Genomic DNA, 14,649 nt, shown 5'->3' on the forward strand with positions numbered 1-14,649 from the left:
TCCCCACATCACATTATATAGTTTATATACGTCTCTAGATTTCTTTCGTTAAACTCTAACTTGAGTTCATTTTGTTATGTGGTGACCACAGTTATGGATGACGCTCCCCCTGGCACACAGGAGTACATTATGTTACGGCAAGATTCCATCCAATCTGCGGAATTAAAGAAAAAAGAGTCCCCTTTTCGTGCTAAGTGTCACGAAATCTTCTGCTGCCCACTGAAGCAAGTGCACCTCAAAGAGAACACAGAGCCGGAAGGTTTGTGCACTATGGATCCATGTTTTGTTTGTTATGATTACTTTTATTTTTAATGTACGTGTCCCTCTAGTGTGCTGTGTGTTTTTCAGCCTGTGTCAATATAGTGCAACTGATACAGGAAGCGTTATGCGCTTCATGTCCCCATTTGCTTGCCTGTTAATGTCTGATACAGTCTATCACGGGACACTGTATAGTATAAACCATATACAGTATTATAGACAAGAAGTAAGATTGTGCTGCTTTTCTCAAATAAAGTTTGTTTATTTCAGCTCTCATCATTACACTGCCCTTTTTTGGCTGCCAAAAGTTGCTTGCTACTCGAAACGGCATCAATCCCTAGTCAGTTTCTCGCCCCGACATTTTTGAAGCTGCACTCTGCTGAAACTAACGGCACTCAGAACCAGATTCCCCTTGTCCCCAGCTCCTTCCACCCCATAAGGCTTCTGCATACTGCTGCAGGAATGCTCATAACAGCTGTACTTCAGTGAAGCAGGATAACACCTTGTATGTAATGCACGCCCCGTTGCATTTTGAGAAAATGAAATGCATGCATAGAGGAAACTGAGTCGAATGTTTTCCTTTTCAGATAAAGTAAAGGTATGGACAAATCTACCTGTTGTTCACTAAAGTAAAACTATTAATAAGTTATTCGTCTCTTTCACGTGTTGCGGTAGTATGTAAGATGAAGCTATCTTTTAAAGATGTAATTATATTTAACATTTTGTCTTGTTCTTCTGTATGTGTTTTTCATTACTGCCTCAAATCCCACCTGGTAAGCCTCCCACTTTTTGTATAAGCTTCAGTCTGTGGAACTAACTGCCATGATGAATAATGTCACTACTACTTGACATCATATTTTAAGATGGAGTACTTAGGGCTGGATCCTGTTTTGATTGAGTTTCACTAGCAATGTAAAAGCAAACAGATCTGAGCCCTTAGTCAAATCTGACTTGTATTACTCTGTATTTAACGATGGCCACTGCTGGTGCAATTGTTGAGCTGCTACTATTAGCACCCAAATATTTCACTCAACTGCGGGCTGCTACCATTTATTGCATCAATAATCCTCGGACCAGTGTTAGAAGAAGACTTCTCTCCGTCACTAAGTGCTATTCTACCAGATGTGACAGCTTTATGGCCTTCATGTAGGCCATTCAAAAATGTACCACATGAAGCAAAAACAGATGTAAGGGGGAGGGAAGGGGTTATTTCTCTCAGGATGTGACTTTTTTAAAATCAGGTTTAGAAACACTGAACTCAATTCTCCTCCTTCGAGACACATTGTGCGTTTCTTCTTTGTCCCTACTCAAATCTCCTGTTGAAGTCAATGAGAGTTTTGCTTGTTTAGAAACTAAGGATTTGTCCATTTGAGTGCAATTTCTAATGAGAACCTGAGTTCCTCCAAGTGACTGGTTCATGTCTGTGAACGTTTTCAGTGAGTAAATCAGTATTTTACACTCTGACAGAGAGGTCCAGAGAAAAAGTATGTATGGTGGTGGTGTACCTTGAGTACTGTCTTCTACAAAGGAGCTGAGCCCTATGGAAGCATGGTGTAGTTGGAGATTAAGGCACTGCACACCTGCCAGGAGAAGCTTGCAGCTTCAGGCCCTAAGTAAAGACCCAAAGAGTGAAAATTGTGTCTTGTTTTTGACTGAAAGCTTAGAGTTGCTGTTACTAGTTCTCCACCGTTTGAGATACGTTTTCTCTCCTATAACAGCTGTGCAAGTCCTTTTCCACAACATATGGTATCATTAGATTGTTCTCCCTGAAAATCTATAATATGAAAAGAGAAAAGCCTTCCATCTTCTGTTGCATTATGAAAGGATTAATGTCTTTTTTTTATTCCCTCTCCCCCCTGAGTTTTGCATTCATAATGATCAGACAAGGCACAACTGTATTGGCGAATTGCACAACCCTGAAGAGGCTCTGTATTTCATAGGGGTATCATATCCATGGACTTTTGGGAGGTAACTTCTATTGTTGTATGGCTTACCTGTATTTTATGAAAGGCATTGCCTGGGTCAGAGTGAAAAATATACGTGCAAGATTTCTCTTAGCCTCTTCTGCCTCCAAAGTAGCCCAGGGCTACAGTGGTGGAGCGTCTCTCTCTTTGCAGTCTACAATTTGGCTGGCAAGAGTGTTAGACCCACTTCAGGGCTCATTGTGTCCTCTTCAGTGCTTTCTTGGCATAGAGCCGAAGAATCTTGAGCATAAAGTGACGAAGTTCTGCTCTTGGTGCAAACTTAGAATAATATCATTGAAGTCAATGGAGCATCTGAAGAAAACTTTAGCCCAATAACTCAAGTCCAACAGTTAACCTGAAAGCAGATCTAACATGTTGTCTGAAAATAAAGAATTACTCATATGGAGTTAAGCTTTTGTGGGTGAATGCCCACTTCATCAGACGCATGATGAAGTGGGCATTCACCCACGAAAGCTTATGCTCCAATACTTCTGTTAGTCTTAAAGGTGCCACAGGACCCTCTGTTGCTTTTTACAGATGCAGACTAACACGGCTACCCCTCTGATACTCATATGGAGTTATAAGTAATATAATATAAATTTTCCTAAAGGCACTGGAAAATGTCCTTGAGTTGTTAATGTGAGAGGCTGTGCAGAGCAGAGCTATTAAGGTCTTCTTTATAATAATATTGTCGTCTTTAAAGAGAAATCCAAATCTGGAATTAACTAAGTCGCTACTGAAAAATCTCTCCAACTTGAATGTCAGACTGTGGGATACATATGAAACGCTGCATGGATTTGAAAGACTCTGGAAAGGATATAAAAATATACTTACATTTTTGTTTGACTATTGCCATAGGATTGTCTAGAAAATCCTAACTCTCTCAATTCCCTCTCACCACTTTGCCCCTCCTTCTCATACCAATATTTGGAATCAGTCAATTAATTTATGCTTTAGAATTTTGAGCTTCTTGTTTGGGACTGGAGCTAGCTGCGGGTCGTCACAATGGGGTTCACAGTGCCAGGCATGTGATGCAGAAGGGTTGGACTGTTAATGTACATCCCTGGTTCCCTGCTGACACTACATCAATGATTTCACTCAGCCGATGTACCCTGAATTCCCGTAAGGCAGTTTTGCCAATGATCTTGGACCTTATCACCAGATGAATCCAGGCATAGCGTGCCACTCACTGAAACCAATTTCCTTCCCGTAACCCAGATGCTGTCTTTAAAGAGCTGTTTCTCTGTTGAGGCCTACCTGTTGGTGTCTCTGTCCAAAACTAACAGCTCCTATGCACCCTTCAAGGTAGGAGAGGTATTTTCCTATTCCCAAGGAAACTAAATAGCCCTTTTCTCCCCCGATGGCATCAGGATACAAACACCCTATCATAAGTCCACAGAGTTACATGTCTGTCTGCCTCTTTCCCCTGACCTCTTCTGGCCACTCTGAATCAGTGTTTCGCTCAGACCTCACTTTAGGAGCAAAAGCATTGCTGAGCCTCTCGGGATAGTTTTGACGAGCCCCTGGTTCTTTGTGAGACATTTTAAACCCCATTGGATTTGTGAACAGTGTTGGTTTCTTTAAAAGATAACCTGCCTCAGCTGCTTATTGTTCATTGGACGCTACAAACATCAACTCGTGACATCAATATTGTGCCAGCAGCCAACCGTGATGCCACAGAGAGGCTTAGGACATCACATGGGAATTAAGCAGCAGGAGAGAAGAGCTCTTAAGAGCCAAAGAGCCTTGGAGGTTTTTAAGGCCCGGCTTGACAAAGCCCTGGCTGGGATGATTTAGTTGGGAATTGGTCCTGCTTTGGGCAGGGGGTTGGACTAGATACCTCCTGAGGTTCCTTCCAACCCTGATATTCTATGAAAGAACCCGTTTCCAGGCAGGTGAGCTTAAGGAATAAAGGATCAGGGAAGGGCTAGACCCAAAACACAGCGGGGTAGATGTATGCAGAGCTGTTTATAAATGGAGGGCTAGGGCCTGAGGCTGAAACACCCCCTTTGCTGGGGAGGAAGGCAGTCAGTGTGGTAGGGTAAGCGACATGGAAGCTCAGCTGCTCCACAGTCCCAACAGGGAGAATCCCGCTCTGGGCCCTGTCTTTGGATCTCTGCAGCCCCCTTCCTGTGCAGTGGGGCAGAGACTGTTGCTTCCTGGTACCCAAAGGAGAGGAAGTGGGACAGTCCCTGTGGGCCCCTAGGAACAGTTGCTTGTGGGAGGGTGCCAGTGGATATAGCAGTGCTGTGCAGGCATTGTCTTTGAATCCGTGGTCTACTCAGTTCTAGTACTGGGAATGGAGTCAGAGGTGAAAGTAAGCCGGTACGGTACGGTACAGCATACCGGCAAGAGCCAGTACGCCGTGCCGGACTGGACCGGCTTCCGCGGCGGAGATTTAAAGGGCCCAGGGCTCCAGCCACTGCGAGGAGCCCTGGGCCTTTTAAATCCCCGCCGGATCTCCGGCAGCCGGGCTTCTGCGGTGATTTAAAGGGCCCGGAGTTCCGTGGCGGCCAGAGCCCCAGGCCTTTTAATTCACCCCTGAGCCCCAGGGCTCCCAGCCGCCTCTGCAGTCACAGCCGGAGCCCCAGGGCCTTTAAATCTTGAATGGCCCTGCCTCTTCCAGTTGAGGCCTCACCTCTTCCGGTTGAGGCCACACCCCCACTCAGGACTCCGGCGTACTGGTAAATCCTTTAAGTTACTTTCATCCCTTAGTGGAGTAGGAAGAGAGAGCACTTGGGCTCCTCACTTCCTGCCTGGCTGTTAGTCAGCTGGGATAACCCCAAAGGCTCCCTCGCAAAGGGATGACCTGGAGAGGTACACATGAGCTTCAGCCACCAGCTTTGGCATTGATCAGCTTTGTCTCATTGTAGAAATAGTGGGCCAGCAGCAAAAACTGGATCTGAATCCAACCTTCCCAGAACTCAAAGGCTTGCAGATCCTGAGGTGTGGTCCGGGCCCATCTCTAGCACGACAATGTCTCTCTCATGGACTCTGGATCTGAAGGGACCTTCCTTGATGTCCCAGGAGCCTTTGGAGTAGGTAAAAGGAGAAAAGCTAGTTTTGTTCTGCAACCTTTTAACTTTGTTTTTCTAGAGTCCTTCTCACAGTTTACAATGTCATGGATCTCTAGGAGGGCACAAATCAAGAGGAGTCAATATTATCTCTGGGTGCTGGCCCCTGGGTTTTTGTGCATTCTTCTATACTACATTCAAGCAATGGCAAAATGCAGAGCAATTTTATAGCTTCCGTCAAGCCAGGAATATGCTACTAGCATCGGAAAGGCCATCTGAGGTACATTTTGCAACTATTTGTTCTCTTAAATAGTTTAAACATAAGCTGCTGCTATCTTTACAAAACATGGTCACATAAAGAGAAGTCTGCTTCTGGGAAACTAATTTGAGTTGTGTTAGTACAGAGGATATAATGAGAGAAATTTTTTAAAAAACACCATTGGTTAGTCACAGTCCTATAATCAAGCGTTTGGCCTCTTGCCCACAGTTCTGTTTTCATGTGATTTTTTTTTTTTTTTTTGGTAACATTCAGCCTCCCTCAGGGCATACATAACCTTTTTACATGAAAAAGCAGACCAGCATGGCAACGTCTGGATTGAAAAAAAAAAATCTGTGATAGAAGCTCGTAATGAGGTATGGCAGATCTCATCAGCCAACAGGAAACCTGATTAGATAGAAAACGTTAAGGAGATGCTTGTTGCATATTAGCATCCATGCTTGCCCTTGGTACTGGCTGAGTTCCTTTGTGCCTAGAAATAGGATGACTGACACCACAATCGTTGCTTCTCCCAAGGGGGAGGAGAAAGGTAGGGCATTTGGACAAACTGTGAGACAGATGGGCTGTTTTGTCCCACTTTTGTCACCAAAGGCAACGCCTGTTCTTCAGTTGGTCACACTGAATGTCCCTTTGGATGTTCACAGCAGTGTGACACTATTGATAGTAATGGTAGATGCCAACTTTCTTCTCAAACAAATCAGTCCTATTAATCCAATTCCCTGATTTAATTATAATACCTGTGTAAATTACTGGAGAATAAGAAGAGAGGGAGGAAGAATTCCTGTCTCAAGAAGACTGATGTATTTGAGATTGTGAAAAGTTTAAAGACAACAAGGAGTCTGGTGGCACCTTAAAGACTAACAGATTTATATGGGCATAAGCTTTCGTGAGTAAAAACCTCACTTCTTCGGATGCATCCGAAGAAGTGAGGTTTTTACTCACGAAAGCTTATGCCCATATAAATCTGTTAGTCTTTAAGGTGCCACCAGACGCCTTGTTGTTTTTGTGGATACAGACTAACACGGCTACCCCCTGATACTTGAAAAGTTTAAGAGGTCTTTAAACTAGCAAGTACATATTATACACTATAATAAAAACAGCTCCTCAATAAGTCTCTGTGATCCCTCTGGTGAATAATAGAGATGGGCCCAAACTGCAAAATATGGATTGGGTCCAGATCTCACCCCAAAGATGTTTGGATGTAGGGTTCGATTTGTCCCATTGTATGATACCAGCTGTGAAGTTTGGATCCTGAGTTCAAGGGTATTCAGAGCTGGGGATTTGGTTCCAACCCCTTTCTCGTAAATAATCGCAACTCATAATCTTCCAGAATGACTTGTACTTTTAAAAGGAATGAATGAAAAAACAGTGGGCCAGGTTCACCAAAGCTCTCACAGGCAGATGGAACTGATCCTTTGTTACAGGAGCTAAGCTGTCTGCACTGGAGAAGTGATTCAACCTGTGGGCAGGCAGGCAGTGTCTCCCCATTACCTGTGTCAGGGGACCAGGCCATGAAGTGTTGCTTTAATTCCTGCAAGGAGCAACCAGTGCTGGTTTCTTTGATGAGAGCTCCACCCAACCAGTGTCACTCACTTCTTTGGCTGCACATCTACATCCTCCCTCCATAGGGGTAGGGGAAGTTGGAGATATATACCTATCTCATAGAGCTGGAAGGGACCTTGAAAAGTCATCATGTCCAGTCCCTTGCCTTCACTAGCAGGACCAAGTACTGTCCCTGACAGCTTGTGTTTTTTATTGTTTTTGCCCCAGATCCCTAAATGGCCCCCTCAAGGATTGAACTCACAAACCTGGGTTTAGCAGGCTAATGCTCAAATCACTGAGCTATGCCACCCCCCTAGTTCTAGCCAACATGGGTGTTTCTGTTTTGTTTGTTTGCCACAGCCAGATTTCCCACTGCCTGGGAAAGGCAGTATAGATTCTGGGCTGAACCATGCCAATTTAATTTAATTGAAGGTCCAAACCCTACATGGTCATTTGTGGCTGTAGGGGCATACTTAATAAGGAAGGATGGTCCAGTGGTTAGGACATTAGCCTAAGACCTGGGAGACCCTGTTTCAAGTCCCTGCTGTGCCACAGACTTCCTGTTGACCTTGGGGGAGTCACTTAGCCCATCCGTGCCTCAGTTTCCCATCTGTACAATGGGGATAATAGCACTGCTCTTCCTCACCAGGGTGTTTTGAGGATAAGTGCATCAAAACTATGATGTGCTCAGATACTACGCTGATGGGGTACCTTGAATAGATAGCATATGATCTAAAAGTGCTGGCACCGACCACAAAAGCCAAAGTAGAGAAAGCTAGAGCTGATAATGACTTTTTCCCAGGGCCGGCTCTAACTTTTTTGCCACCCCAGGCAAAAAAGAAAAGCGACGCACCCCCCCCCCCCCGCGAGCGCTGCGCAGCCAAACCCTCCCCCAGCGCCGCTGAAATCCCCGCCCCCCTGAGACCACACCACCCAAAGCCCCGCCCCCTCAAAGCGCTGCGGCGCCCGAAGCCCCCGCCCCCCCTCCGAGCGCCATGCCGTGCCAGGCCCCTCCCCCCAGCGCTGCGCCGCGCCCCCTCACCTCTCTGAGCGCAGTTATGTGCCAGCCCCCAACCTCCCAGTGCCACGCCAAGCCCCCGCCTCCTCCAAGTGCCGTGCCAAGCCCCCGCCCACCCTCCAAGCACCATGCCAAGCCAAGCCCCCGCCCCCTCCGAGTGCCGCGCCGGCCCCCCGCCCACCTCCGAGCGCCATGCCGCGCCAGTCCCACCCCCCCCAGCGCCGCACCAAGCCCCCGCCGCTCTCCAAGCACCGTGCCACGCCAGCCATGCCTCCCTCCGAGTGCCGCGCCAGCCCCCCCCCAGTGCCATGCCAAGCCCCCCGCCCCCCCGAGCGCCACGCCGCCCGAAGCCCCGCCTCCCCCGAGCGCCGCGCCGTGGGGGGGAAAAAAAAAAACCCTCCAGCGCTGCCCCGACAAACCAATAAATAAATAAATGAATAAAAACCCGAGCACCGCCGTGCCCCAAGGTGCCGCCCCAAGCACGTGCTTGGTCGGCTAGTGCCTGGAGCCGGCCCTGCTTTTTCCGGACCAAAAAAGGCACAACTGATTAAATCACAGTCTCTAACCTTATGTTGCAGGGGTTGGGGTGTGTGTGAAGATGTTTCATTCGTATTGATATTGAGTATTTAAAAAGAAAACAAACCCACAAACCAAGAACAGCACCAGCTGCTCCGTCCTGCCTGGGGCTGAGCCCCCCCTGCTCCGAGCAAGCCAGGGTCTTAAGCATGTGATTAACTTTAAACAGAGGAATACTCCCATGAGAGTCAAAAGGGAAGGCGTGAGTTCAATGAGCTTGTAACTGAATGTGGTCTATGAAAACAGCCTGATCCCAGTGCAAATCCAGAGTAACTCTACTGACCTATCAATGAGATCAGAATTTCCCTGAGCCCCTTTCTTCCTCTTACTCTATTTTAGGTACTTGCGTGGCCCCCATTACCCTACTACCTATCCCTATATAGTATGTGAGGGGTGGGGTGGTACAGACGGAAAGGAGGCACAGAAAGAACAAGTCACTTGCCCAAGCTATGGTAGAGGGGGGAATTGAATCTGTCTCGCAAATCCCAAGTTAATGCCTTAACCACTGGACCATTCTTCTTATTAGGTGTTGTAAGATGTTAACAGCTCATGAGGAAGAAATTACATCTCTATTCTATACAATGCTGTTCTCCACTGCCCCTTTCCCTTTGCCTATCTCCCTGAAAAATGTATTGCTTAACATGTTTTAAGGTGTAAAATATCTAACTAAGTCTTTGATAGCTTGCAGCCCCATCTAGAAACCAGCCATTTTTACATGGGGGTGGGGGTGAATTAGGGAATCATCTGGTTGTAAGTCTATCGCTAGCATAAGAGTTTTGACCCAGGACTTCAGTTACTCACCCAGAGGTGTTAGGCCTGTTACAAGAATAGATGGGTGAGTTTCCGTGGCCTGTGATGTGCAGGAGGTCAGACTAGATCAGGGGTCGGCAACCTTTGGCACGCGGCCCGACAGGGCAAGCAGCCTGGCGGGCTGGGCCGGTTTGTTTACCTGCCGTGTCCGCAGGTTCGGCCGATTGCGGCTCCCACTGGCCGCGGTTCACCGTCCCAGGCCAATGGGGGTGGCGGGAAGCGCGGCCAGCACATCCCTCGGTCCGCGCTGCTTCCCGTCGCCCCCATTGGCCTGGTGCGGCAAACCGCGGCCAGTAAGAGCCGCGATCGGCCGAACCTGCGGACACGGCAGGTAAACAAACCGGCCTGGCCCGCCAGGGTAAGCACCCTGGCGAGCCGCGTGCCAAAGGTTGCCAACCCCGGGACTAGATGATCACGATGGTCCCTTCTGGCCTTGAAGTCTATGAAACTCTAAAATATTCCCAACAGCAAGCACGATGGGGACAGCGGGAGGAAAGCTGTTTAAGATGTTGTGAATCAATTCAATGCCTGAATCCGTACTCGCATACCACATCACCGCAAGGCTCCTCAGGGTCACTTGGGAATTGCCTTTGCTCAGCTTTTCAGAAGCTCCGAGATGGATGTTTCTCCCACAACTGTCACTCCTGCCCCTGTTAACGGGCAGGACCATATTTACTTTGCTAACTCCTGCTAGCTGGCAGCTCTGTCCCCAAATCGCTCTCTAGCAATCGGCTTTGTGCAGTGGTATCAGCCCAGAATGGAGCTACGCTGATTTCCACCAGCTGAGATGTGGCCCATAAAGCACCAATTGGAAAAATCTCTCTCACACTCTCACATTACTTTCAGCATTGAGAAAACATACCTTTTTTATGAATATTCCTCAGGCTTAAATCTGTGAAATGAATAAGGCTAAAAGAAGTAAAGGCAAGGAATATAAGGAATAAAGTATCTTTGGCAGAATATCCCCATGACGGAATTTCTATCATGCTCTCTCATGAAACAACATCGGTAATGTTGCTTGCTTTGACTAACAAATAGATCTCAGGTTGGGCAGTTAAGGGGAACTAAGCCTTTGCTATGCAGTGCTGATTGACTGAAACAATACATGCTCCCCTCCAATCCCTGAACAAACATCCGTCAGGAAATGTAGATTATATTTACTACAGAGCATGACCTTTGATTGAGTCTACCTGGATTCAGCATCTCCTTGGAAGGGCACCCTTAACGTTTTTGACTTCCAGAGATTCTTTTCTTTGACGCAAAAAGGTTTCCTAACCACTCTAAAACTCATCCTTTATCATCAGTCAAGGTTTCACAGCTCACACAGACTAGCTTTACCTAGGAGGAGACCTTGTTGGTTTATTATTATTAATAATGATTAATAATAAATAACAATATTAAAGAAAAAAGACTAGTCTCAGTTTTACTGAAAATGGTACATGAAAAGTTGAGGAGCCTTAGTGACAATGTTCTAACTCACCCCCACCCTCCACAGCCGCAAGTAGCAAATGGAAAACAATGTGGGTTATGGAACAAACTCTGAATGTTCCTAGTGGAACAATGCAAAGATGCTTCTGTATGTGTAATGTATTGGGTAAATTCACACTCCTAGGCATCCTAGCCAGCAAAGTTGTACCGGTACTAGGAGCAGTCTAAGGTCTTCCTTACAAGAGAGTACATATTAATTCACCAGCCCCTGCTATCGCCACATAATGGCTTTTACATATGCCTCTTCACTCTGTATTCTCACTGAAACCATTCTTTTAACTTCTGTGCCCTTCGTTGCTGTGTGGTGTTGTCTTGGAATAAATATTCATTGCAGAGCCACAGACTTACGCTTAGCACATCTGAAGTAGAATGTTTGGAACAAATGATTCACGTTGACAGCACACTCACTGATCTCATCTTTTAAAAATGGTTTGATCTGCAGACAGCAAGCACCCTTTCGATAGAGGAAAGTTCTCTGGTTCGTTGCTCCTTCATTCCATAATCCTCCTGGGAAAGTGTCAGGCTTTTTGCTTTTAACTGCTGTGGCTCTAAAAACAGAGAGGAATCTCTTATTAATAATGAACATTCTTCTTTGTATCTTATTCAGCGACGGGGCCCGATATCATCATTACACAGCCCTTGATTAGCAATAATGTCTTTACTGTTGATATGTAAATATTAGGGCTGCCAAGCCATTAAAAAAATTAATCGCAATTAAAAAAAATTAACCGTGATTAATCGCACGATGAATCGTGCTGTTAAACAGTTACAGAATACCATTGATTTAAATATTTTTGGATGTTTTCTACATTTTCAAATATATTAATTTCAGTTACAACACAGAGTACAAAGCGTACCGTGCTCACTTTATATTTATTTTTGATTACGAATATTTGCACTGTAAAAAACAATATAGTATTTTTCAGTTCACCTAACACAAGTACTGTAGTGCAATCTCCTTATCGTGAAAGTTGAACTTACAAATGTAGAATTTGGAACAAAAAAATAACTCCACTAAATAACAAAACAGTGTAAAACTTTGGAGCCTACAAATCCAGTCGGTCCTCCTACTTGTTCAGCCAATCACTCAGACAAACAAGTTTGTTTACCTTGGCAGAAGATAATGCTTCCTGCTCCTTGTTTACAGTGTCACCTGAAAGTGAGAACAGGCGTTCGCGTGACACTGTTGTAGCCGGCATCGCAAGATATTTATGGGCCAGATGTGCTAAAGATTCATATGTCCCTTGATGCTTCAAACACCATTCCAGAGGACATGCATCCATGCTGATAATGGGTTCTGCTTGATAACACTGCAAAGCAGTATGCCCGGCTCATGAGCCAGCTCCCCCACATCCTGCCCCACATCCTCTGCAGTGAAGACCTATGCAAATAATTCATCTAGCTTCTCTGCAATGTCTTCCTTGAGTGCTCCATTAACACCTGTGTCATCTAGTGACCACCTGTTACGTGTTTGGCAGACTTCCTGCTTCTGATTTACTTAAAAATATGTTACTATTACCTCGTGTTTTTAGAAAGTTGCTTCCCAAATTCTTTCTTGTCTAGCCTTATTATTCTTTAACAATTTACTTGCCAGATTTTGTGCTCTTTATTTTTCTCATTAGGATTTCACTTTCAAATTTTAAAGGATGCCTTTTTGCTTTTAACAGCCTCTGCCACTTGGCTGTTTAGCAAATGTGGCATTCGTTTGGTCCTCCTCTTGCCTTTTTTTGATTTGGGGTATACGTTTAGTCTCAGCTTCTACTATGGTGTTTTTAAGTAATCTCCAAGTGCTTGCAGGCATTTTACCCTTGTGGCTGTTTTTTAGTTTCTGTCTAACTAGAGTCGTCATTCTTGTGTAGTTCCCCTTTTTAAAGTTAAATGTGGTGGTGGCGGGTTTTGATATTTTCTCCTTTATGAGGATGTTAAATTTAAAAACACTGTTGTCACTAATACTGAATGGTTTAAGTGTAGTTGCCTCCTGGACCAGATCCTGAGCACCCCATAGCACTAAATCTAGAACTGCCTTTCCCCTCGTGGGTTCCAGGGCTGGCTGTCCTTAGTGGCATCTAGGACTCTTATCTCTGCATCAAGCCTGAGGTGACATTTACCCAGACAAGATGAGGATCGTTGAAATCACTCGTTACTATTGCATTTTCTGGTTTTGTAGCCTCTTTAACCTCAGCATTTCACAACCACTGTCTCCATCCTGGTCAGGGGTTGGTAGTATATTCCTACTGCTATACCCTTATTATTCAGTCATGGAACTTCTATCCATAGTGATTCTATAGTACATTTTGATTCCTTTAAGATTTTCACCTTGACTGTTGTTTATTTAAACGTATAGTGCCACTCCCCCACCAGAGTGACCCGGCTCTGTCATTCCTTGAGCCCTGGTATTCCCATGTCCCATTCATTGTCCTTATTCCCACCATCCCCTTTCTTCTGAAACATCAGGAATGAGGACAAATGAACAAGAGCTGGGGAGGCAAAAGTGAGGGGTGAACTTCAACGTGTTGAAAGCTATATCCAGCATTTAGTGTCTGTCCTCTTGACATCATAAGAGAACGTTGCTTGAACTCTTGCTACAAACCAGATAACAGTGCATCCTCTGTAGTAACACTGATGGCTTTGCTGAAGCACCATTGAATACACACTCATGGCCATAGGCTAATTCTGTCTGTCTGGTTTTTCAGATGTATTAAATAAGACTAGCATATTTATATAGTGAGGGGAAACTGAAGTATACACAGAACCTATTTATACATTGCAACAAGACCTGAGGTAGCAGATGTCTTTCAGACTTGATATGGGCACATTACACAATAGTCACTTATTTCTATAAAGACTTACTACTGTAGATTTATACAGTTGTGAACAGTAACACAAAAGGGGCCAAATTCAACTCTCCCAGCAGTATCAATATCCAGTGGCCACTTTCTGGATTTGTACCAGCATGTCTAAAGGAGAATTGAAGACAAAGGGGCCACATCCTCATCTGGGGTAAATCAGAATAGCTTCAGTTGCCTTCCATAGTCAGTAGTGTACAGTTGTACCAAAGTACCTAACTGTCATAGTTGCATGGGGATGGGTGCAATATAAAAAGCTGAACAGAACAATCATAAATAGGGAAAAATCCACCCCTGCTGGGGCCTGGTTTATTAACGAAAGGCAATCCCTAAATATCACTACATAGGACACCAGTCTAACTCTTTTTCTCTGGCTTGTCATCCCTTGTGTTTACATGACCCCAGTTCAAATCTTTTCTACAGGCTTGGCTATTCTCTAGTTCCTTCCCTAGTTTGGGAACTAGGTCCCAAACCGTAGTTCTCTCTGCCCCCGCACCTCCCTTTTAGCCAAACGGCATAGGTAAGAAGCCAGCTGGGCCTTTGAGTCAGCAAAACCCACTCCATTTCAGCCAGATCAATAAGTGATTACAGGGGAACATTACTGGTCTATTACAGATGCATAGTGACTAAACTGCCTGGAAATTAATCTGTCTACCGTACCCCAGGAGGATGTATCCACTGATATGCAAATCAGTAGTTTCAGGGAATTTGGGCATTTCAAATAATGATTTTTCCACTACAGCCATCCAATTTTGGATCTCCTGCATTGTGCTTTTCTTCTTACACAGATGGGGCTGCGGGGTTAGAGAAGGCCACGAGTAACATGAATGGGGAAAGAGTCTGTGATTTCACCCAA

General features: G+C 45.3%; 1 protein-coding gene across 7 annotated transcripts in view; it reads left to right on the forward strand.

The window, feature by feature from the left end:
* FGF13 (fibroblast growth factor 13) overlaps positions 1-14,649 on the forward strand; it is a 339,123-nt gene that overhangs the window by 170,899 nt on the left and 153,575 nt on the right. For 4 of the 7 annotated variants that reach the window (XM_065556730.1, XM_065556727.1, XM_008179010.4 and 1 more), the window contains one exon: positions 92-259. The exons of the other annotated variants lie outside the window; for them this stretch is intronic. In XM_065556730.1, coding sequence (XP_065412802.1) covers positions 94-259 — 166 coding nt within the window. In that variant the 5' untranslated portion in view covers positions 92-93. The remainder of the gene's footprint in view (positions 1-91; positions 260-14,649) is intronic. 7 annotated transcript variants of the gene reach the window in all.

The sequence above is a fragment of the Chrysemys picta genome, chromosome 9 (genome assembly GCF_011386835.1).
Source record: "Chrysemys picta bellii isolate R12L10 chromosome 9, ASM1138683v2, whole genome shotgun sequence".
Classification (NCBI taxonomy): Eukaryota; Metazoa; Chordata; order Testudines; family Emydidae; genus Chrysemys; species Chrysemys picta.